Below are 23818 nucleotides of genomic sequence, written 5' to 3'. Positions count from 1 at the left end.
TGATAGAGCCAAAATCACTCCAGGGCTTGTGGTCGAAAACCCCGACCACAGGCTTCTGGTCGCACTGGCGATGGTCGCGATGGTCAAGACCATCGCGACCATCATCCTGCACGCTCGTATGTGCTGTGGGTGGTGACCCACAGCTATACGAGCGTCCAGGAGGACGCTCCATTTTTATGGAGGACGGCCCTCATTCAGAGCGAGCGCTCTGCTCAGAGCGTCCGGCTCTGAATGAGGGCCTATGATCACTATTGTGGAAATCTTTAAAGTGTTTTGATATGTTGTGGTCATCTAAGCCTTTTTTGATGTTACGCATATGTTCACTGATACGTATTCTCAGTGGTCTTGTAGTCCGGCCTACATACGGTTTCTTACATCCGCACTCAAGTAAGTAAATCACTCTTTTGCTTTCGCATGTGATTATGTCTTTTATTTCATATGAGGTGTTCATGTATTGTGATTGGAAGGTGGTTATGGGTTTTGTACTCCGTTTATGGCCGTTCGTCCCGGGCACCTATAACTTCATCCTTCCATTACATACAGCCATCAGCTTAGCGGGACGCCGCTAACGGAAGCCAACCCCCCCCCCAGCTTCTCACTATATTTCTAAGTTCTGGAACAAATCCCCTTTTTATGTTTTTTTTTAATTTACTAGCGATTGACAATCAGTTTCTACTTCATTCAGCAACACAATTCATATCCACTGTTTTTTATCCTGCATGTGCATGTTTTCTGGCTTACTTTGGTTTAGCGCTTAAACCAATAAATATTCTTTATTTTTTGCTATTTATTTGACCTATTGTGAAATATTTGCGTTTAGGATAACTTATGTTTAGGTTTATCTACCTCCACACCTATTCATAACTGTGTTTAGGCCATTTTGGCTTGGTGTCAACACACATACACTTGCACCATTAGAGACTTATGTGATTCATCTATCACCGGAATTGATTGACTAAGAACAATATTCCACTTTTTAGACTATTACAAGTAAGGGTTGAGCGCTACAACATCTTCCTTTGATCTTATATACCTTGTAGGTAAGGGTACCTGCTAGTTGTTAGCAGCTCACCTTTAGACAAGTTAGCTCAGTGCGCAGGTCAACTTTACTTGTATATTTTACCTTGCAAGCTTCCAGCTTTCCTACCGCAAAGACAAAAGTGACCTACATTGTGTCTCTTCTTACTGGTCAAGCACTGGACTGGGTTTCTCCATTATGGGAAAGATTGGATCCTCTATTGGAATATTATTCAAAATTATCGAAATGTTCCGCAAGATATTCAACGAACCTGGTCGATCTTCGTTTGCCTCTATTGATATATTATGCGGATTCGTCAAGGCAACCCGAACCATATGTCAATACATTGTCCAGTTCCAGACCCTAGCCTCGGAACTCCAATGGAATGAAGAAGTTTTGTTTGTTGCATTCTGGCATGGCCTTTCAGACAAAATGAAGGACAAACTCGTATCTCGTGATATTCCTGAAAAGTTGATTGAGTTGATGACTTTATGCAACAAAGTAGATCTTTGTATTCGATAATGAACCATAGATAAATCCAGGAACTATCGGCCTAAGGCTCGATCCCTTCCTCAACCAGTCATTCCTCCTTCAGAATAACCTATGCAGGTCAATCATTTTAAGATTTCCGCCAAAGAGTAGCAGAGAAGACGTCAGCTTAATTTACATATGTACTGTGGTGATTGTAACCACCTGGTGGGATCTTGTTCCAAACGGAACTTCCTAATCTCCCAGGGAGAGAAGAGGTTAGGAGTATTGAATTCCTCTCCAAGAAAGAAAAATCCTGTAATTCCAGTTCTTTTAAATTCTGATTCCGGTCAATATTCTGTTTCAGCTCTTTTGGATTCTGGGACAGCAGCTAACTTTATTAGATGGTAGCCTTATTCCCAATGGACCTATTACCTCCAGAACCAAGTTATTAACGCTTGGTATTGGTGCTTTACTGTCTGAGCAAATCACCTTCCTAGTTATTCCTAAAACATCTTGTACTATAGTCCTAGGTCTCCCTTGGTCCCAGCATCATAACCCACACCTTGACTAGTCAAAGATGCAAATCCTAGCTTAGGGCAAGGACTGTTTTTCTTATTGTCTACAGAAGGTTTATGCCCCTTCGTTCTTCCTCCTCTTCGATTCTACAAAAACTTCCAGAACAGTATCATCAGTTCCAGGATGTGTTTAGTAAAGGAGGCACCAACAAGTTACCTCCACACCGGTTGTGGGACTATCGTATCAATCTGATCCCAGGGAAGATGTCTCCTAAGGGCCGAACCTAGCCTTCATCCCTTCCCAAAACTGCTGCAATGTCTGAGTACATTAAAGAAAATCTGGCTAAGGGTTTCATTCGACCCTCTTTCGCTCCAACAGGGGCAGAATTATTTTTTGTGAAGAAAAAAAATGGAGGTCAATGACCATGTATAGATTATTGAGGACTTAATGACATTACAATTAAGAATCGTTATCTGTTATTCTGATCACAGAACTTTTTGATCGAGTGAAGGGAGCTAAAGTCTTTTCCAAATTGGATCTAAGAGGAGCATGCAACCTTATCCGCATGCGAGCTGGAGATGAATGGAAGACAGGATTTAATACAAAATACGGCCATTATGAGTATCTTTTTATGCCATTCAGTCTCAGTAATGTTCCTGCCGTCTTCCAGCTTTTTGTAAACAAAATATTTTGGGATCTTTTTTATCATTCAGTTGTGGTGTAATTGGATGACATTTTCGCCAGATATTCAACTCCACTGTCAACAAATTTGTGAGATTCTTCATCCTGTGAGGTCCAATCATCTTTTCAATGTATTCGTGGATTCTCAACTTTAGTTGCTCCTATAATTTCCCACACCTGGAAGGGAGCTGATCCATCTCATTGGCCTCCTGAAGCAAAATCAGCTTTCCAAAACCTCAAACAAGCTTTTATCACAGCTCCAGTGTTACAGCAGCCTGATATCAGTCAGCCATTTATAGTAGAGATGGATGCTTTGTCAGCGGGTGTAGGAGCCATTCTCTATCAGAAGACCTTTGACAATACACTTCATTCATGTGGATTCTTTTCTAAAAGGTTTTCTCCTGCAGAAAGGAACTAGCCCATCGGCAAAAGGGAATTACTGGCTATTAAATTAGCCTTTGAAGAATTGCTCTATCTGTTAGAGGGAGCGCAGTTTCCCATCACGATCTACACTGATGATAAGAATTTGCTATACCTAAAGTCCATTCAGAGTCAATCTCCAAGATAAGACCGGTGGTCCCAATTCCCAGTCGACATCTTCAGCGTTCAAGCTTGCGGCATCAGGATTTAGTGAGACTGCTTCCCGGCCATCGGCATTTCATGCCCAACCCGTTTGGAGGTGGTGGAGAGCCCAACCTTATACAAGTTGCTTGTTATCACACTTCTCACTCCAATTAAAAATTGTAAAATCCTGGTCCTGACAAGGTTCTGTCACCATTTGGGACTACGTTTCAATTGTGTTTAAATTAACAAATCTAGAAATGTACTTACAGCAATCATGTTTTTTTTTATAATTATAAAATGTAATAAAGTAAAGATATTGATTGCATTCAAACTGAAAGCAATGGGAGTGGAGAATAATTTAGCAATGCTATAATTTAAAATGTTACTCTAAAAGTAAAAAAAAAATGTATTAACATTCAATAAATAAATACATGATGGATAGCTATCTAATGGTGAGAAATCCTGTATTTGATCTAATATTAGTCATAAGATGATCTTAAGGAAATAAAGCCAATAATAGCCTCCAGGAAAGAAATTTAGATATACAGTACTGTATAAGGCAATATTGTGACGTTCAAATGCAGCCTAATGTGATAAGTTTTGATTGAAGCCCCCATCGCTGATCTATACTGAAGCAATCAATCCTTCACTGCTTGAATATGAAACTTTTGTGGATAACAAAGCAATATCATGAAATTTAGTTTTTCTTGAGCATTTTTGTTCAACTTACAAACACTTGACACCAGAATGAGTGAAGCATCTAAAGACATTATTAATTTGATTTGCAATAGTAATTGATTTTCTTATTTAAATATAGCATGCTCTGCAGGTCATATAGCTGTTAGAGCATGTTGTTATGAAATGGTTACAGTTCCATTCACAACGCTCCATTAGTATCTGTACTTGCTTAATTCATAAATAGAGTACTGCACTGTAGAGCCGTAACTAGACTTTTTGGTACCCCGTGCCAGAAAGAGCATTGGTGCCCCCCTCACTTTTCAAAGGGACATAATGCACCCAAAAAAGGGCCATGGCTTCATGGGGAAGGGCCAGGGAAGAGATAGGAGAGGCCAGGAGATGCTGGGGATGAAATAAGAGGAAGCTACAAGCAAGAATGATAATAAACAGAAATTTGACAGGCCCAAACAGCGCCCCCTGACCTGTGGTGCCCTGTGCGATGGCACCGGCCGCACTACCCTAGCTACGGCCCTGCTGCACTGCATACATTAAAGGTGGGTACACACGGTACGATAAAAGTGAGCAATATGAATGATAACGATATCGTTCTTATAGTTATCATTCACTTTTTGGAGCCAAACGACCTGCGATGCGCGGGCACCTATAGACGATAAAGATATTGTCCATCGACCATGCATGCAGGCCAACCTGGTCGATATCGACCAGGTTAATATAGGGACCCGCGAATGTTGATTGCGGGCACCTGGCCATCGTGGGTGGTATGCTGGATGATCGATATTGATCATCCAGCACACCCAGGAGATCGTTCAGTGATATCGTTATCGCTGACGGTCGTCCTGTGTGTATGCACCATAAGTTGTATGTTGTGCAAGTATTTTTGCTCATTTACATTGCTACTTTTAATTTTTTTTTCACAAACCTTTTAAAATGTATATTTATAAAGAGAAGGTGAGTCCAGTCATGTAATAGGCTCCAGTTATTGATCCAGTAAAATCAAAACACTGATAGAGACACTTGATCTTGAGTCGAACACAAAGTGACTGTAGTTGCGGGCAGCCGCAGAAGCCTTATTCTCTACCTTATGCTATTGTGAGAATCCGTAAGGCTAATGGGGGGGGGTTTGTGCGCCTGCAATCGAGAAGCTGTGCCACTCATTGATTTTTATGTCACCCAGAGCAACCATAATCATTAGTAATGGCATTTGAACTAGGCCCATCAGAAACAGGCTTCTCTTCCCTGTACACACCACTAAGAATCACTCAGAGCTGTTGATACACATCCACTACACCCTCATGACACTCCCACATATCAGAGTGGTTGCGTGCGATTGTATTGTCACCACCCAGTTCCCATCCTGAAATGCCTTATTTCATGGAAAAACAGATCTGGCCAATTTCCATTCGACTCAGAATAGGACAGAGATATGCTAAAACAATTTTTCTAGGCATGCGCTGTATGCAGAAACTCACCATTTGCACCCGTGATCAGAGATCAGAGATCTCACTGACTGTCCACTGACTGCTAGCATACCAGGTGTCCATTCCACAATGTTCTAACTTCATCAATTAACAAATCTCCCTGCAATATTTTTTTATATATGCTGTAGGTCCTCCAGTTTTATCACTTGATTCCCATGTCTGTGATGGTTGCTTAAAAATTATTGCTTAGTTATAAAAACTTTATTTCAACTTTCTTATAATAACAATGTAAGCTCTAGCTTACACATATATTAGTATTATTTCATGTTTTTATTGTGTTTTACAAATTAAAAAAAAAAAATTCAATTATTTCAAATAGGCATACAGTACATTCTAACCAGCTATTCTGTTTTGCTGTTTTTATTTATAGTCCATGTGGATTGAAAGGACAACTTTCGTCACGGCTTACAGGTTACCTGGAATATTGCGATGGTTTGAGGTTACATCAATGTCACATGTATGTATAAATAAAATGTAAAAAAAAATAAAAAAATATGGCATGAAATATTATGCATGTTTAATGTGTCTTATAATGGAGTATAAATGTAGAAGTATTTGTAGCACTGTTAGTAAATAAGCCAATAATGTAATGTAGTAATGTTACGCCGGTAGGACAAGAAGCCTTGGTGGGTCTCACTCAGACTTCTGGCTGCCAGTTGGTGCTATCTCACCTAGATCATTAGTTGTAAATTGTTAGAATTAAACATGGTTAAAAAAACAATTCTGGAATTATTACTACTAGTAGAGCTTTTTTGTTTTTCCAGACAACCATTAGCCCCCTGGAAAATGCCATTGAAACAATGTCTGCAACCAATGAAAAGATTCTGATGCTCATCAATCAATACCAGAGGGATGAAAATCTGCCAATTAACCCACTATCTATGTGTCTGAATGGGATTGTTGACCCAGCAGTCATGGGCGGCTTTGCAAAATATGAAAAGGTAATAATTCCACGGCCCAAAATCTGGTAAACTATAAAACATATGCACATAGCCAAAGGTTAATTGTTGTTTTTTTATCAATGAATGACCAAAAATAAATAATGAGAACTTGAGGAGCTCAGTTGCTTCTTAAAAGTTTTTGTGGACCTACACTGGCATAAATAACAGTGGTTTAGAATTCACAATCAGGGAAATGGAGACTTTCAGTGATGAAAGGGAGGGTTTCCTTTTGTGGCACCCTTGAACACCTCATAGTAATAATTTGTTGTAGGCAGGTACTCGTTTGCGGTATTGCAACATGAAACAAAATAAAATGAAGGCTAACAACACATAATAGTGTATGTTGTGTCATAAGTGGGGAAACATCTCACTATGTGGTAATTACACTCACCTTTTGCATGTAATAAATACACTTCGGACAATCTCGCACCATTGACCAACATTGATGGTGTTGATATGAATGATCTGGTGGATTTTCTAATGTCTTTAGTTCGTAAAAGATTGGTAGTTGCTCCCAAAATAAAAAAAAAGGTGAATCTACGGTAGTGCAACTTGATATCAGCAAATACAGATATGTCAAGCTACATCCTTACCGCTAGTGCAGCAAATCGCACCAGGCATGGCGCGAGACATGCACCCAAGAGCGGATATGCACATTGCGATCACACCCGCGCCTCCATAGGGATGCATGGTGCAATCGCAGTGAGCGCCATAGCGTACCATAGCATGTGCAGGCGAGAGGAATTGCATGGCGCAATATATGCCCACAATGTAACTGGGCGCATCTGTATGGAGATCACTTAGTATAACATGGTAGATGCAATCATTTTAACAGATTTCAACAAACCTTGGCCATTTATTTATAATATCCCGATGTTCATCTGTGTGTGCCGGAGTACCTTTATCTAAGTTAAATGGATTTTATTTCGCACAGGTGTGTAATTATGTCCAACTATATTTGTAATAAGCGATATTAGCTAAATTATATGTGTTTGTGGTGCACCTTTGAGTTAAGAATGACAACATACTCAGTAAGATGATTCACAGAGGTGAGTGAAAAAAGAGAACTCCTTTTTGATGCACCATTAGGAGTATATTTACTAAAGGTCAATTTATTTTGATAGATTTAAAATAGATGAAAATCGATCAACATCGATGTTGTGTTTCTGGCGCTAAATCACACATTTGCTAATACTTAAAAAAAAAAAAATCAATAATTGTCTGTTAGTAAATGTGTGATTTAGCCCTAGAAACACAACATCGAACATCGATGTTGCTCAATTTTAAATTGATGATCAAAATTGATTCAAATCGACCTTTAGCAAATATACCAAATACATTTATACAAAGTAGTTACAATATAGCTTTTATTAGATTAGTAAAATAGGAGCCATAAACCAAATAAGTATTAAATTCAAGAAATAATCTTCTGAGATAAATCTCCTGTATTTGAGATACATTTCTCGCTCATCATATGTGTTACACTGCTCAAATGTCTTTGGCAGGGCTGCAGTGTGGCAGAGTATCCCACATGATACAACAGTGAATAATATTGCATCAATACTGCACTCATGAGAGACAATTCTCTGACTATGGGCGGGATGTATAAAGCATAGCATTTTGGATGCAATACATCCCGCAACTGATGGCATGCATACTGACGCTAATCCATGTATATCCATGTACAATTGCGATCGCAAAGGACAATTCTTTAAAAAAATAGCTGTCTTTTGCCATGAGAGGACTTCATTATTTTTTTTTCTGAAGGGGTGTGGCTATGTCTTCCAGCATTGGGCCACGCCCCCTGTCTCTCCCAGACCTGTAATGTGTCTCAGCAGCCCTGCTAGGATCCCATATCACAAGCACTAGATTATTTCCTATTGTGATGTAGTAGCAGACAGATAGACGTTTTAAGCATTCTATCAGAAGATATCTAACAACTCCATCATTGTTAAAGAATAAAGTAGCCAAACAAAATATCAAGGCAAAAATATTATGCTTTGTGTAAAAATAGTCCTTGAAAATCTGCCTTCTCTGGGCTCGGGAGACAGTGTCGCTGAGAGGCATTTTAAAAGCTGGAAATGGATTGATAGAGAATGGTTTGAAAATAATAAGAATTAAGAAGATATGTGTCAGCTATTTACAAGGGACAGTTCATGCCAAATGTCTGCACAAAATTGTCCAGTATTCATTTATTCTTAGGAGAAAGCCACAAAGAGAGATGTGTGACAGCTGATAAAGACCAGATCCATCTGCTCAATTATTCACACTTTGTGTGATCCTGTCATGTGGCTTCATCTCCGAACAGCAATCATCAGATAGCATAGTGCCCTTCCAGCTTCCTCCTCGCTGCGTGTTAATGGGGACCATTGGCTAACCTGATTATTTTATTCAACCTGATCAAAATGGATCAGATTTTGATACCTGAAGAGAATTGCTTGGCATTGTGCACTATACAATGTCTGGCTACATTTAAAATAACAAAGTGCCTAGCCTAACATGAACTGAAAAGAATACATTTTATTAGTAACAGTTACTTATAAAGCACCAGCATATTCCGTTGCACTTTACAATTAGGAACACAATAGTAATAATGCCTATTACCGCTTTTACACCGAAATTCCGGGTCTGACCCGGATTTGGAACAGAGTTCCAACCCGGATCAGACCTGGAATTTCCCCGGCACCGACCCAGGATATTCCTGAGTTGGCGACGTTCACACCAGAGCCGGGTCTGCAGTGACCCTTCTTTTCCGGCGTTGAAGTGGACGCTTGGAGATCACGTCATCTCCTAGTGACACTGAAGCTGGACCAATCGGCAGGCAAGCAACATGATCCAGGTCATCGTGACCCGGAGCGCGCAGTTCACACTGCAGGGTTTCACGGGTTATTCCCTTGTTAAACCCTGCAATTTACCTTGGTTGGATTGCCGGGTCACTCCACCCGGCAATCCAACCCTCTCCCCTTTTACACCAAGGAGCTACCCGGGTTACCCTGCAATAACCCGGGTTTTAGCTCTGGTGTGATAACAGACAGACAAAGAGGTAAAAGGGCCCTGCTTGCAAGCTTACAATCTTTATATAGTATATAAACTAATGTATAGTATAAAATAAAATATTATATATAAACTAGTTAAAATTCTGTATTGTTTTGGACTACTTGTGCAACATCTGATTCAGAGTTAGGAGCAAATAAATAAAAAAAAGGAGCAAACAAGAAGCAATTTGCTCCTGGAACAAACCATGTAGCAATGCAAGTGGTGCAAATTAATGTAATGTTTCTGCATGCAGCTTATACATGCAACAAACAAATACTGGACAGCTTTATTTTTGCTTTAAACCTGTCTGTACGTTTTGGCCCCACCTGCAGTGCAACATGGTTTTGCCAAGGTGAAAATTGGTCCTTTTGCTTGTTTTTAATTTGCTCTCAACTCTGAATCAGACCCTTAATTATATAATTTTATCCATCATTATGTTATGCCGAAGCGTATGCTATTTGATGAAGACCAATCAATTGAGTCAAAGTGCTTTATGAGAATATATATACATTTGGTATAAATTTAATTCGTCTTTCTAGTTGAGAAAAAAAGAAGGCAGTGTAGGGAAGCTGCTATAAATCTTGTATCTAGTAACCTTAGGTATTTCTGATTACCATTACCTTTATATCCCTTTTACACCAGAGCTAAAACCCGGGTTATTGCAGGGTTAACCCGGGTTGCTCCTTGGTGTAATAGGGGACAGGGTTGGATTCCCGGGTGGAGTGATCCGGCAATCCAACCCAGGCCACTTGCAGGGTTTTACACGGAAACAACACGTGAAACCCTGCAGTGTAAACGGCGCGATCCGGGTCACGATGACCTGGATCATGCTGCTTGCCTTCCGAATGGCCGACTTCAGTGGCGCTTGGAGATGACGTCATCTCCAAGCGTCCACTTCAATGCCGGAAAAGCCGGGTCAATGCAGACCCGGCTCCGGCGTGAATGGCGCGGACTATGGAATATCCCGGGTCGGCGCCAGCTAAATTCCTGGTTTGATCCGCTTGAAATCCTGTTCCAACCTCCGGGTCAGACCCGGAATTTAGGTATAAAAGCAGAATGATTCTGAGTACTGGTTACTTTTTTGATAGATAGACAAATGGGCTATACTGTATATACTGTAGGAATGTTGGAGGAGAGCATAACACTAAAAGATAGGATACTTTATGCAACATTTTGTGAAAGTTTTCACATAGAGGTGTATTTTTATTAAACAATATTTGCAGGATGTCCCCAAATACACCTCGTTTTCAGGAAGTACGTACCAGCAAATATTAAGCATCCCCAGGATTTAACATGTATATCTGCCACAGTCCCTCCATTTCCGACCGCAAAGCAGCCGTCATAGATTACTGCCAGATAGGTGCTGCTATGCAGTCGTATTTATCATGCTTTGCATTCTGGACTGCTGTGAGAGTAAACGTTCTCTCGCTCGCTTACTCCCTTGCCGTCAGATGGGTGTCTGCACCACTGCTGCACTGATGTACAAGTACTTCTATATTTACCCCGCATAGGACTGACTTACATAGCGCTCCATCACTGAATAATACAGTACATCCTCAGCATTAAGGGTGTATCCCTGTATATTATCAAAAAAGATTACAAAGGTATATATCTTTAAAGAAGTCATCATCTCACCTAGTCTTGCCTGTTTGAAGTTTTGAGTTAGAAGCTCTTCTACATAATCTGCACCCGCAATGTATTTAGTCTCTCTATATATATAAGCACGTATTTAAGCCTATTTACTAGAGGTGCCAAGTCCACCACACTGCTTTCTTGCATTCAGGATCCCAAGAGGAAATCTCCCACTTACTCTTATGTTTTTTTATACATACGGTATGGAAGGTCGAAGCACCATTGAGAAGCTCAGGCCCAATAATCTTACTGAATACCTGAGTTCATTCACTATGCATTCTTGGAAAGATCAGAAATAGTGATAGGATCTGCCAGGAGACACTATGATATATAATTTACAGATGTACATCATCCGTGCACTACAGTAACGCATGAGCGCCGTGCGACTGCGGGTTCATCTGCATGCAAAATGCTACATTACAGTGTCAGCGGCTGCAACACTGTACAGCCGCAGTCGCCCACAGAAAGCCGCATATCATTCTAATCAGCATAAGCAGCTTGTGTGTCCTATTCGCATCACTTTATGAAAAAGACCCATTTTAAGGAAAACGTTGCACGAAAGACACTCAGCGCTACAGGGTCTGTTTAATGCACAAGGAGACTAGATGTAATAGTTTTTAATTTGCAGAACTTGTAGGATTTGTTTATTTATATCAACAAGTATTGTATAGATATATTTCATGAACAAACTCTTTTTGCATGAAGGTCTTTATTTTGTTCCATTTGTTCTCCCTACCTTGTTAAACCTGCAAATGAAAAATTATGTTATGCCAAGAGTTAAATCATTGATCTCCAGAACAGAAACATTTGCACTTAGTTTATATCCCGCTCAGTGGCAAGCAATCACTGCTATACTGTGTGGTCATGGCAGTTAACCTCACCCCGCCTCGGTCTAGCCATTTTAAATGTCATATAACAATACAATTGCCCTTTGTATCACGTTATCATTTCATTGTAGCAAGAGAAATTGAATTGTGTTGTTGATATTATTGCTATGATTTCGGCAGATGTGAAATTGTTATTATTCCATTCTAGGCTTTCTTTACTGATGAGTACATGCGAGAGCATCCTGGAGATTGTGATAAACTGAATAAACTGAAGGATCTCATTGCTTGGCAGGTACTGTACTCTTTACTTAACCAGCCACAGACATTGCCAAAATAAAATATGATTATGATTACTGCCAGATTGAGATGATTTAGTAGCACATCTCCTCTCTGTTTATTGGGGCAGAAACTGCTCTTATAATCAATGAGGATTGTCAAGGCCAGATGAAAGCTCCCCAAAGCCACTATCACAATTAGGGTCCCATTCAGGCTCAATCCAACACTGATTAAGCCCATTGGTGTAAGTGGTGGCAACCTCTGTCCCTATACTTGAGCCCCTGACACCGTCCTGAGGTCTCCAGACACCCTGCTCGGGTCCACTGATTCTAGCGAATCCGTTATAGATATATAGTCTTCTTATATCCATCTTTTATTTTTGCATCATTGGTTAAGGTATTATTCTAGGCAATGTTTAATCCTACATTAAGTAAAGTTTTTTTTTTTTTACTGCGCAAAGGCTTAATTTTATACATTATCATGCCTAGGCATAGTAGAATATCAATTAATGGAAATCTGTACCCTAACATTACATTCACAATGTATTTTGGCACAGGTATGGGACTAGTGATTGAATACCACACTGAGAGCTGCACAAATATATCTGTGCTACCTAAGATCTGCATGCTCTTCAGGGAAAATAAGTGCTACTGTAGGATGCACCATTTGACTAAATTGCCTCAGAGATTAACCTACAGTACACTCATATTTATAATACCTTGGCATAATACACTAGGGAAATATGCAAATGGTTTGTGTATACTGTACTTTCAGATATCATTTTTCTAATACTATTAATCATTCTGTCATTGTGACAGTATAAGTGCAGAGCAATAACTGCAGATAAGCACTTGTCATGTGCTATGAAATATATACAATATTTGCTTCTTCTTAGAGAAGCTTTGGTCACAAAATAAAATCTGGGCTCTTAAAGTAACTATTCATAAAAATACAGCATGCAGAATATATGCCTTACTAAGAGCACACTATATAAAATGTGACCATTGTTTCTGTAATATTATTCATTGTATTAAGTGTTGCAATATGTGCAAAGTCCATTATGACTACGCAGTTTAAAATAATTTTCCTAGACTTTAGCTGGAAATATGCATAGCACCATCAGTGCAGATGACCCAAAGGAAGGACATGGGGAGGAGCCATGACCTGATAATTGGAGCACAGTCTATATTGGGGATCTCAATTCACTCAATTCAGACCGTTGTTCAGTCTTATTCAGACTGTGAATGTAGGTCCATACACTGAATGATAATTGTTCAAACCAGTCATTTGTACAGCTGGTTTGTTTGATTATTGCGCAGTGTATCGCTAACTTTAACCATTGTCCCACAAGGAGACCACACATTTCCTTGCAGTTGGTCACAATAGGAATTCAAAGCCACACATGAACAAACAGTAGGTCAAATCTAATAATACAGTAACTAGGGAACTTAGTCATTTATTGACTAACATACTATGAGCAAGTCTATGTGAGAGAGGGATTTTTCTGCTGAACTTAATAATTTTTTGCAATATTTTTGATGCCTAATATATCCTATGAGTTTGTTAGACATAAAATACATGATTAAAAGAGAAAGTGTATGAGACAATTTATCTCCACTATCTGCTTCCCTGATTTCTAATGAATTCCTCCCATTGTAGATTATTTGTGCTCAACAGAATTACTAAGAGTGGTAATAAGGAGGAAACATTACTCTAGTCTGGTTGGCATCTAAAGCATGGGCTGGCAAATGCAGGCTGAATTAATTTATGGGCAGGGGTACAGAAAGGATGTGGTTGGGTACATAATGCTCATGTTTTCTTTTGGGCCCAACATGGTGGGTTTGGATGGTACTCTGGCCACATCTTGCACTGGGATATATACTGGGGTAAGCGATTGCAGGACTTATGACCTGTTATTGGGCTGAAAAATAATGTCACCATAGCATGCATGTACAGCCTAGAGGAGGTCCCAGGAAGCCGCTGCACTGGGGCTCAAGAATACTGTTGATGGTACCACAACCAGAGGCATGAATGTACACACTGTACCAACAAGATGAAGTAAAAATGTCCACAACCATAAGGTCCTACAACTGCAGAATCAGGAGCTTAGCATGGAGTATTGTAACAACCCAGGCGTGGGAGATGGTAAATATTTGCTAGATTTTCCAATTTTGGAGATTCAACATTTGTTTTCTGATGGGATTAGCATCACATCTAGTCATCTAGTCAAAACTGCAGCAAGGAGTATTCCTTAATCGCAGAACAGGTCATTATTTTATTATATATACCTCTAACTTACCCTCTGTCCAGACAGCTAGGATGTTTGTCCCAATTCTTGGGAATGGTGGAAAGTATGTCATACTCATCACTGCTCTTTCTACTTCAGGGTCCATAGGGTATCCACAGGATACCTTGGGGTATAGGTGTGATGTCAGTCATCAGGCACCATAGAGTTAAGCTTTCAGCCTCCCAGGATGCACTAGGGTCCCCCTCCTATACCCGCCCCCGAGCCAAGGCATCTCAGTTTAGTTCGGTGCCCGGCCGGAGTCGGAGGCACCTGTTAGAGGGGGCCATGAAGAGCCCCTGAAGTTTTCGTTTTGCAGCTGTGGCTGCACATCTGGAAGTACAGCATGGACAGTCAGTTTTGACGTCCATGCTGTCTTCCCTACACCCCCGCCGGTAGCAGAACGCCGGTACCGATCCGGGGATGCTGGTAAGCATCTGGGGTCACAGCTAGCGGTGACCCCATATGTTTAGGACCATGGCCGGACTCAAGGGGGGCAGCGGGGTCCCGCGGTGGGTCCCCGCTGATACATGGTCCAGAAGTCCCCAGGCAGGGGGCTCCCTGGGGACTGGCTGCAGCGTGGAGCCAGGTACTAACCTGCGCTTCCACTACCCCCCTGGGACAGCAGGACCGCGACAGAGCGGTAGCGCTGCGGCGTCCCAGGGGTTAAATGCATGCCAGGGGAGCGCGCCTTCCCTGTCTCACAGCCGGCGCCTCCCCCGCTGCACACAGCCCTCTCTGCAACACGCCGACTGGCCCTGTGGCAGCGCTCCTCCCCCAGGCCAGCCTCCTCTCTGCTCCTCGGCGGCCATCTTCAGAACGCATGGTGAACGCTGCTGGAAGTCTGGACGGAGGCATCGTGGTCTGGGTCCCCCCGCATACCTCTCCTCCGCTGTGGTCAGGTCTGTGTATGCAGCGCTGTGTCCTACCAGACTCTGTGTCTGTGTAGTTGATTTATCAGCACTGTTAGTGCAGGAATTGAGTTTCTTTGCATTGTATGTGACTGTGCTAGCGCTGCTGCCTGTACTTTCTTTTCTGACTGTCAGCCTTATTACTGTCCCTGTTCTCTCTGCTAAAGCCCTTGCGGTGCGGTGCTGCAGGGTGGTCTCTCGCCTTTTTAAAAAAATTGGTGAGAGGGGTCACATACTTTCTACCATCATGTCTGAAAGTGACTTTCCTCTCCGGCTGCAGTGTACTACGTGTAAAGTACCTTTAGCGGTGGGGGAGGGTAGCGCGGAGGGCCTATGCCGGCAGTGTTTGTCGTTGCCGTGGCCTATTACGGTTACAGCACTGGTACAGGAGCCGCCCTGAGCTTGTTTTGCTCAGGCACTTACAACCTTAGTGGGCCAGTTAGCTCCACAGCCCGCGTTTATGCAGATGGATCTGTCTCCGTCACCCATGCAGGGTTTCCCAAGACAATTGGTGGTACCCCGCAGTCTCCCTATTTCCCCTCTCCCGGTTTCTCAGGAGCCGGCGTGGGTTAACTCCCTGATGAGTTCTGTACAGCACTTGTCGGATGTGTTGCAAGGGGAGTCTGTGATGCGGCCACATAAACGGCCGGTGGCGTCTCTGTCGGCTCCTTATGAGGATGACGAAGGGACGTCTGATGATGGGGAGATTCTGGATCTTTCTGATCAGGAACCTCTCCGTACTAAGGAAGCGGACGCTAGGTCCAAGGTGTATATTCCTGGACTTATTCGGGCAGTCCGCACAGCCTTGGTGATTGAGGACGAAGTTCCCCCAGCGGCTAAATCCAAGTATGCCTTTTTTAAGGATGTGAAGGGTGACGCCACAGTCTTTCCTCTTTCGGGTCAGTTGGTGGACCATTTAGAGGAGGCGTGGAAACAGCCTGGCAAGCGATACCAGCCGCAGAGGCGTCTGGCGGTGGCTTATCCGTTCGCGGATAATTATTTTGCTAAGTGGGAATCCCCTCCACAGGTGGATTCTCATGTGACACGTCTTGTCCATAGTGCCACATTACCAATGCCATCCATGTCCTCCCTTAAGGATGCTATGGACCGCAAGGTGGAGATCTGCCTGAAGTCCGCTTATTCCCTTGCGGGGGGGGGCAGCGCGGCCAGCTATGGCCATTTACTGGGTTGCCAGAGCTATGGAGTGCTGGGCAGATACGTTGGAGGCGTCCTTCGATTCCAGCTGAGCAGGCGGAGTTGATTGGTAATCTCCGTGATTCGGCCACTTATATCAACGAGGCGGCCTTAGACATTAGTACCCTGGCGTCTCAAATTTCTTCAGCAGCGGTGGCTGCTCGTCGCACCTTGTGGTTGCGATCCTGGAAGGCGGACGCTGATTCCAAAAAGGGTTTGGAGGCGTTACCCTTTAACGGAGAAGTTCTCTTTGGTCCAGATCTGGACAAGAGTGTAGCCACACTGGCGGCAGCCAAATCGGCATGTCTCCCGTCGGCCGCTGTCCCTTCTGGTTCAGGACCATCGTCCTTTCGGTCTTATAGGGCCCAGGGCAGGCCCAAACCACAATCTTTTCCCCGACAGGCTGGCCCCAAGAAATCGGCCAAGCCCCGGAAGCAGACCTGGAGTACCAGATGTCCGGCCCCTAAGCCAGATGACAAGCCTGCGGCCTGACGGTCCGGGCCTCCCTTTGGGGGATCCCAAAGTGGGAGGCCGCCTGCTGCAGTTCGCCCGGTGTTGGTCGGTCACCACGACAGACACTTGGGTTCTTGAGGTGGTCTCCCACGGGTATGCCCTCTCCTTCCGGCACAGACCCCCGGCTCGATTTTTCACCACGGGTCTACCATCAGACCGGAACAAGGCCACGGAGCTGCGGAAGGTCTTGCACACTATGCTCCAGGCTGGAGTTATAGTGCCTGTTCCATTCTCCCAGAGGGGCCAGGGTTTCTATTCCAATCTCTTTTTGGTGCAGAAACCCAATGGGTCGTATCGTCTGATTCTCAACCTCAAGGCTCTCAACAAGTCTTTGCGGGTGCCGAAGTTTCGGATGGAGACCCTACGGTCCATCATTCTGGCACTGGAACCTGGGGACTACATGGTGTCATTGGACATACAGGACGCTTACCTGCATGTCCCTATTCTTTTGTGCCATCAGCGGTTCCTCAGGTTTGCAATTCGCAGCGACCACAGTATGTTGCCGTACTTGGACGACCTTCTATTAGTGACAGGATCTCCGGAGCTCCTTCTACGCCACTTGGACCTGACCATTGCGCTACTGCAATGGCACGGTTGGTTAATAAACTGGCAGAAGTCCACTCTAATCCCGTCTCAGCGGATTCTGCACCTCGGAGCCTTATTGGACTCGGGACAGCAAAGGATCTTTGTGACGGGGGAAAAGATCTCTGCCTTACAGTCGAGGGTGCGCAGTTGTCTGCACAGCCGCCGGGTGTCTCTACACTCGGCGATGAGGTTACTGGGCTCCATGGTGTCGGTGTTCGACATGGTGGAATATGCCCAGTTTCACTCCAGACCTCTGCAGCACCTGATCCTGTCCAAATGGACCGGACTGTCTCAGTCTCTAAAATCCCAGACGATAGTGCTCACCCCGGAGGTTCACCTGTCCCTTGCCTGGTGGTTGCAGACGACCCACCTCAACAAGGGACGTCCGTTCTGGGTACCGAATTGGGTCCTGTTGACAACGGACGCCAGTCTTCGGGGCTGGGGAGCAGTTTCGGGTCCACACTTGTTCCAGGGCAGGTGGACTCCGACAGAAGCAGAGCTTCCAATAAACATCTTGGAACTCCGAGCGGTTTTCAATGCTCTCCAGCAGGCACATCGGGTTCTCCAGGGTCACCCAGTGCAGGTCCAGTAGGACAATGCTACCACCGTGGCCTACATAAACCGGCAAGGAGGAACCCGAAGTCGGGCGGCTCTCGTAGAGGTGTCTCGGATCCTGGTATGGGCGGAGCGCAATCTTCCGGCTATATCAGCTGTCTTCATCCCGGGAGTGCTAAATTGGGAGGCGGACTTTCTCAGTCGCCATGACGTTCATCCGGGGGAATGGTCCCTGCACCCGGACATTTTTCAACTTCTGGTGGACAAGTGGGGTCTTCCAGAGATCGACCTCATGGCGTCCCGGCACAACAACAAGTTGCCGGTGTACGGGTCTCACACAAGAGACGAAAAGGCGTCTCTGGTGGATGCTCTGTCCGTCCGGTGGACATTCCGGTTCGCTTACCTGTTTCCTCCGGTTTCCCTTCTTCCACGGGTAATCCGGAAATTCAAACAGGAAGGTGGGACGCTCCTGTTGATAGCTCCCGCGTGGCCCAGACGGCACTGGTTCTCAGACCTTCAGGGTCTGTCCGTGGACAGTCCTCTGCGGTTGCTGCTACGACCGGACCTTCTATCGCAGGGTCCTTGTCTTCACCCGGACCTGACTTGGCTGTCTTTGACGGCGTGGCTGTTGAGACAGCCATGTTAAGGTCCAGGGGGTTTTCCAGCTCTGTAGTGCGTACCATGTTAAGAGCTCGGAAACCGTCTTCCGCGAGGATATACCATCGCGTGTGGCATACGTTCTTCCAGTGGTGTCGACTGAGAGGTTATGCACCGCGGGAGTTTCGTCTGTCTCAGATACTCGCCTTCCTACAAGCGGGACTAGACCATGGGCTTCGCCTTGCTTCTTTGAAGGTACAGGTTTCGGCCCTGTCTGTCTGGTTTCACCGTAGGATTGCTACAATCCCTGATGTGCGCACATTTATGCAGGGCGTTCTGCGAATTCAGCCGCCTTTTGTTCCACCTGTTGCGCCTTGAGACTAGACTGTGGTCCTGAGGGCTCTCCAAGGACCGCCGTTTGAACCACTGGGCTCAGTGGATCTTAAATGGCTAACAGCTAAGACTGTTTTCCTTCTGGCCATAGCTTCGGCCAGACGTGTTTCTGATTTAGGGGCTCTTTCTTGTAGACCCCCTTTCTTGATTTTTCATAGGAACAGGGCAGTGTTACCACTCGTCCTGAATTTCTTCCCAAAGTTGTTTCCCAGTTTCATGTTAACGAGGAAATAGTTGTTCTGGCTTTTAGCTCACCTGGCCTTTCAGTGGGTGAGGCCACTTTGGATGTTGTGCGGGCCTTGAGGACTTATGTTGACCGCACTTCTTCGTTTAGGATGTCGGACGCCTTGTTTGTCCTCTATGGCTTCCGTATAAAGGGTTGGCCTGCTTCAAAGCAAACTTTGGCAGCCTGGATCCGTATGGCTATTTCTGAAGCTTATCTTCATGAAGGCCTGCCGGTTCCTCCTTCTGTGAAGGCTCATTCCACTAGGTCTGTGGGTCCTTCGTGGGCAGCTCGACGTGGTGCCTCTGCAGTCCAGATCTGCAAGGCTGCTACGTGGTCCTCTGTCCATACAGGTTTGACACCTTCGCCTCTCAGGATGCTTCCTTTGGGTGGTGGATTCTCCTTTCAGCACAGGAGCGTCCCCACTCTTAAAGGATACTGCTTTGGGACATCCCCAAGGTATCCTGTGGATACCCTATGGACCCTGAAGTAGAAAATATGAGATATGGTAAGAACTTACCTTTGTTATCTCTATTTCTACAAAGTCCATAGGGTTCCACAGGACTCCCGCCCTGTCGCACCTGTGCTGCAGATGGGCTTTGCTCTGGTCACCGGTTTTTCCGTCTCCCTCTGGTGAGAATGTGATTCTTGTGTGTATCCAGATATTTTTTCTCTCTCTTCCTTCTCCTCCTCCTCCTCCGGCCTATGGCTTGGTACAAAACTGAGATGCCTTGGCACGGGGGCGGGGTATAGGAGGGGGACCCTAGTGCATCCTGGGAGGCTGAAAGCTTAACTCTATGGTGCCCGATGACTGACGTCACACCTATACCCCAAGGTATCCTGTGGAACCCTATGGACTTCGTAGAAATAGAGATAACAAACGTAAGTTCTTACCATATCTCATATTTTTCTGCAGAGAGCAGGAGGCATGACTGGCACTAGTGTGTATAGTAGTGCAATGGTGTTTTCAGGCAGGTAAGGAAGTGCCAGACGTGCCTCAGGGGCTGGGACCACATCTCCTAATGACTTGGTCACACACCTGGTACTGTGGCTAAAACACTGTTATGTGGCTACAATCTTGCCCCATTCTAAATTTCAATATTGAGGGGTATTCTGTTAGTTTTGCCAGATACAGTCAAAGAACATGTATGAAGTTTACCATTAAACAAGTTCTCTTACTGTGTCCTGCAAACCATGCTATACGTTTATCAATAGAAAATATGAAATTAAACAAAAGCCTCCAAATGTCATAAAAATAACAGCTGGTTTTCGGAGCAGCTGTCCCCCCACACCTGAGCAATATTGAAGTGCTCCAGTAATTAATTATCCACCGCCGCATCTCACAGCGCGTTTGATACTTAACTATCGGTTCCGGATGGACCCGTTGATGAATAGTCTCTTTTTTATCCTGCATTACCTTTATGATGAACTAGATGAATTACCCGGCATTGCCTGGGTTTAAATCTTCAAGTACTTAAGTTTTTTATTATGTGATGTCGTCCAAATCCATCCAGTGGAAGGCCCAAAACAGGCTCCCTGGGTCAAAGTTCTACACGGCACACTCCGCTGTGAGGTCCGACAAGGACCCCAACCACTCCATTAGGCATCCCAGATCAATTTCCACCCCTCTGTGAAGTTTTCATCTAAATCCATCCAGAGGAAGGCCCAGTACATGCTCCTCGGGTCAAAGTTCTGCCTAGTGTACACCAGAGGTCCAACCGGGACCTCAACCCCCTAGTATGTTTTCTGGGATCCACTGTTACCAATCTGGGAAGTTTTCGTCCACATCCATCCCATGGAAGGCTCAGACCAGGCTCCCCAGGTCAAAGTTCTGCCCAGCGTACACCAACAGGAGGTCAGACCGGGACCCTAGCCCCCTAAAACCTGGCCAGGATCCAACTGGACCACCTTGCATTGGTTTCATCCCAATTGGTGCAGGGGTGTTCGAATGCATAAATGGACAAACGAACAAACAGAACAATTAATTTGATATATAACATAGGTCCGTTACTGCATTTCTGCAATAGTAGGTGAAAAATAATCTTTTCACCTACAATAAGTAACAATGAATAGTCCTTTAATTATTGGGTGCAATTCATCACTTTCTTCAGTGATTCTTTTATGGTTTGTCTTTTATTATTACTTTACAAAATAAAAATGCAGAAAAACTTAAAAATGGTAAATCACTGTATTCAGCTTAAATATGTGAATAGATAATGCTACCCTATATACTTTGATACAGAGTCTATAAACTAGGGGTGAGCGGGTTCGGATTTCTGAAATCCGAACCCCCCCGAGCCCCCCCGATCCGAGTCCGATCCGAGTCAGGCTCGACTTTTCCCGCCTGACTCGGATCTGACATCGAGGCAAAACGTCATCATCCCGCCTTCCGAGTCTCGCGGGTTTTGGATCCTATATAAGGTACCCGCGTCGGCGCCATTTTCTCACTCGGCTGTGGACAGTGAAGAGGGAGGGTGGGAGTTAGTGCTTTGTAGTGTAGTGTAGTGTAGTGCTGCTGTTGTCCACTACTTCAAAGTCCATAGGGGCTGGCTGTGTTGTGCTGTGCTGCTGTTGTTAATAGGGGCTGTGTCCACTACTTCAAAGTCCATAGGGGCTGGCTGGACTGTGTTGTGCAGTCAGTTCTCCATAGTGTCCACTCCAAAGTCCTGTGCAGTGTCCCAGTCCTAAAGGGGTGCTGTAGTGTTGTCCAGGGGGTGCTCTGTCCATCAGGGGTGCTCCCCCCAAGTGCTAAAAAAATAATATATTTTCTGTGTTTGTGAATTGTGTGCGCAGTAGCCGCACGTGCATCAACAAAGTAGTGCCAAGCGTGCGCCTGTGTCATAAGTAAAGGGCCGGCTGGCTTGACCGTTAAGGGTGCTGTAACCCCCGAAAGTACACTCCAGTCCAAACCAAAAAAAAAATTATTTTCTGTGTTTGTGAATTGTGTGCGCAGTAGCCGCACGTGCATCAACAAAGTAGTGCCAAGCGTGCGCCTGTGTCATAAGTAAAGGGCCGGCTGGCTTGACCGTTAAAGGGTGCTGTAACCCCCGAAAGTACACTCCAGTCCAAACCAAAAAAAAATTATTTTCTGTGTTTGTGAATTGTGTGCGCAGTAGCCGCACGTGCATCAACAAAGTAGTGCCAAGCGTGCGCCTGTGTCATAAGTAAAGGGCCGGCTGGCTTGACCGTTAAGGGTGCTGTAACCCCCGAGAGTACACTCCAGTCCAAACCAAAAAAAAAATTATTTTCTGTGTTTGTGAATTGTGTGCGCAGTAGCCGCACGTGCATCAACAAAGTAGTGCCAAGCGTGCGCCTGTGTCATAAGTAAAGGGCCGGCTGGCTTGACCGTTAAAGGGTGCTGTAACCCCCGAAAGTACACTCCAGTCCAAACCCCAAAAAAAATATTTTCTGTGTTTGTGAATTGTGTGCGCAGTAGCCGCACGTGCATCAACAAAGTAGTGCCAAGCGTGCGCCTGTGTCATAAGTAAAGGGCCGGCTGGCTTGACCATTAAGGGTGCTGTAACCCCCGAAAGTACACTCCAGTCCAAACCAAGAAAAAAATTATTTTCTGTGTTTGTGAATTGTGTGCGCAGTAGCCGCACGTGCATCAACAAAGTAGTGCCAAGCGTGCGCCTGTGTCATAAGTAAAGGGCCGGCTGGCTTGACCGTTAAAGGGTGCTGTAACCCCCGAAAGTACACTCCAGTCCAAACCAAAAAAAAATTATTTTCTGTGTTTGTGAATTGTGTGCGCAGTAGCCGCACGTGCATCAACAAAGTAGTGCCAAGCGTGCGCCTGTGTCATAAGTAAAGGGCCGGCTGGCTTGACCGTTAAGGGTGCTGTAACCCCCGAGAGTACACTCCAGTCCAAACCAAAAAAAAAATTATTTTCTGTGTTTGTGAATTGTGTGCGCAGTAGCCGCACGTGCATCAACAAAGTAGTGCCAAGCGTGCGCCTGTGTCATAAGTAAAGGGCCGGCTGGCTTGACCGTTAAAGGGTGCTGTAACCCCCGAAAGTACACTCCAGTCCAAACCAAAAAAAAAATTATTTTCTGTGTTTGTGAATTGTGTGCGCAGTAGCCGCACGTGCATCAACAAAGTAGTGCCAAGCGTGCGCCTGTGTCCCATAAGTAAAAGGCCGGCTGGCTTGTCCGTTAAAGGGTGCTGTAACCCCCGAAAGTACACTCCAGTCCAAACCAAAAAAAAATTATTTTCTGTGTTTGTGAATTGTGTGCGCAGTAGCCGCACGTGCATCAGCAAAGTAGTGCCAAGCGTGCGCCTGTGTCATAAGTAAAGGGCTGGCTGGCTTGACCGTTAAGGGTGCTGTAACCCCCGAAAGTACACTCCAGTCCAAACCAAAAAAAAAATTATTTTCTGTGTTTGTGAATTGTGTGCGCAGTAGCCGCACGTGCATCAACAAAGTAGTG

At 44.6% G+C, this 23818-nt stretch overlaps 1 protein-coding gene across 1 annotated transcript in view; it reads left to right on the top strand.

Moving 5' to 3' along the window:
* Nucleotides 1-23818, top strand: part of DOCK2 (dedicator of cytokinesis 2) — a 966148-nt gene that overhangs the window by 845089 nt on the left and 97241 nt on the right. Inside the window, exons 44-46 of the mRNA XM_088465050.1 lie at nt 5798-5884; nt 6192-6368; nt 12072-12155. Coding sequence (XP_088321176.1) covers nt 5798-5884; nt 6192-6368; nt 12072-12155 — 348 coding nt within the window. The remainder of the gene's footprint in view (nt 1-5797; nt 5885-6191; nt 6369-12071; nt 12156-23818) is intronic.

Source organism: Taudactylus pleione, unplaced genomic scaffold (genome assembly GCF_031769625.1).
Source record: "Taudactylus pleione unplaced genomic scaffold, aTauple2 ptg001827l, whole genome shotgun sequence".
Classification (NCBI taxonomy): Eukaryota; Metazoa; Chordata; class Amphibia; order Anura; family Myobatrachidae; genus Taudactylus; species Taudactylus pleione.
The sequence above is the reverse complement of the archived record's forward strand: the minus strand, read 5'-3'. Positions and strand labels throughout refer to the sequence as shown.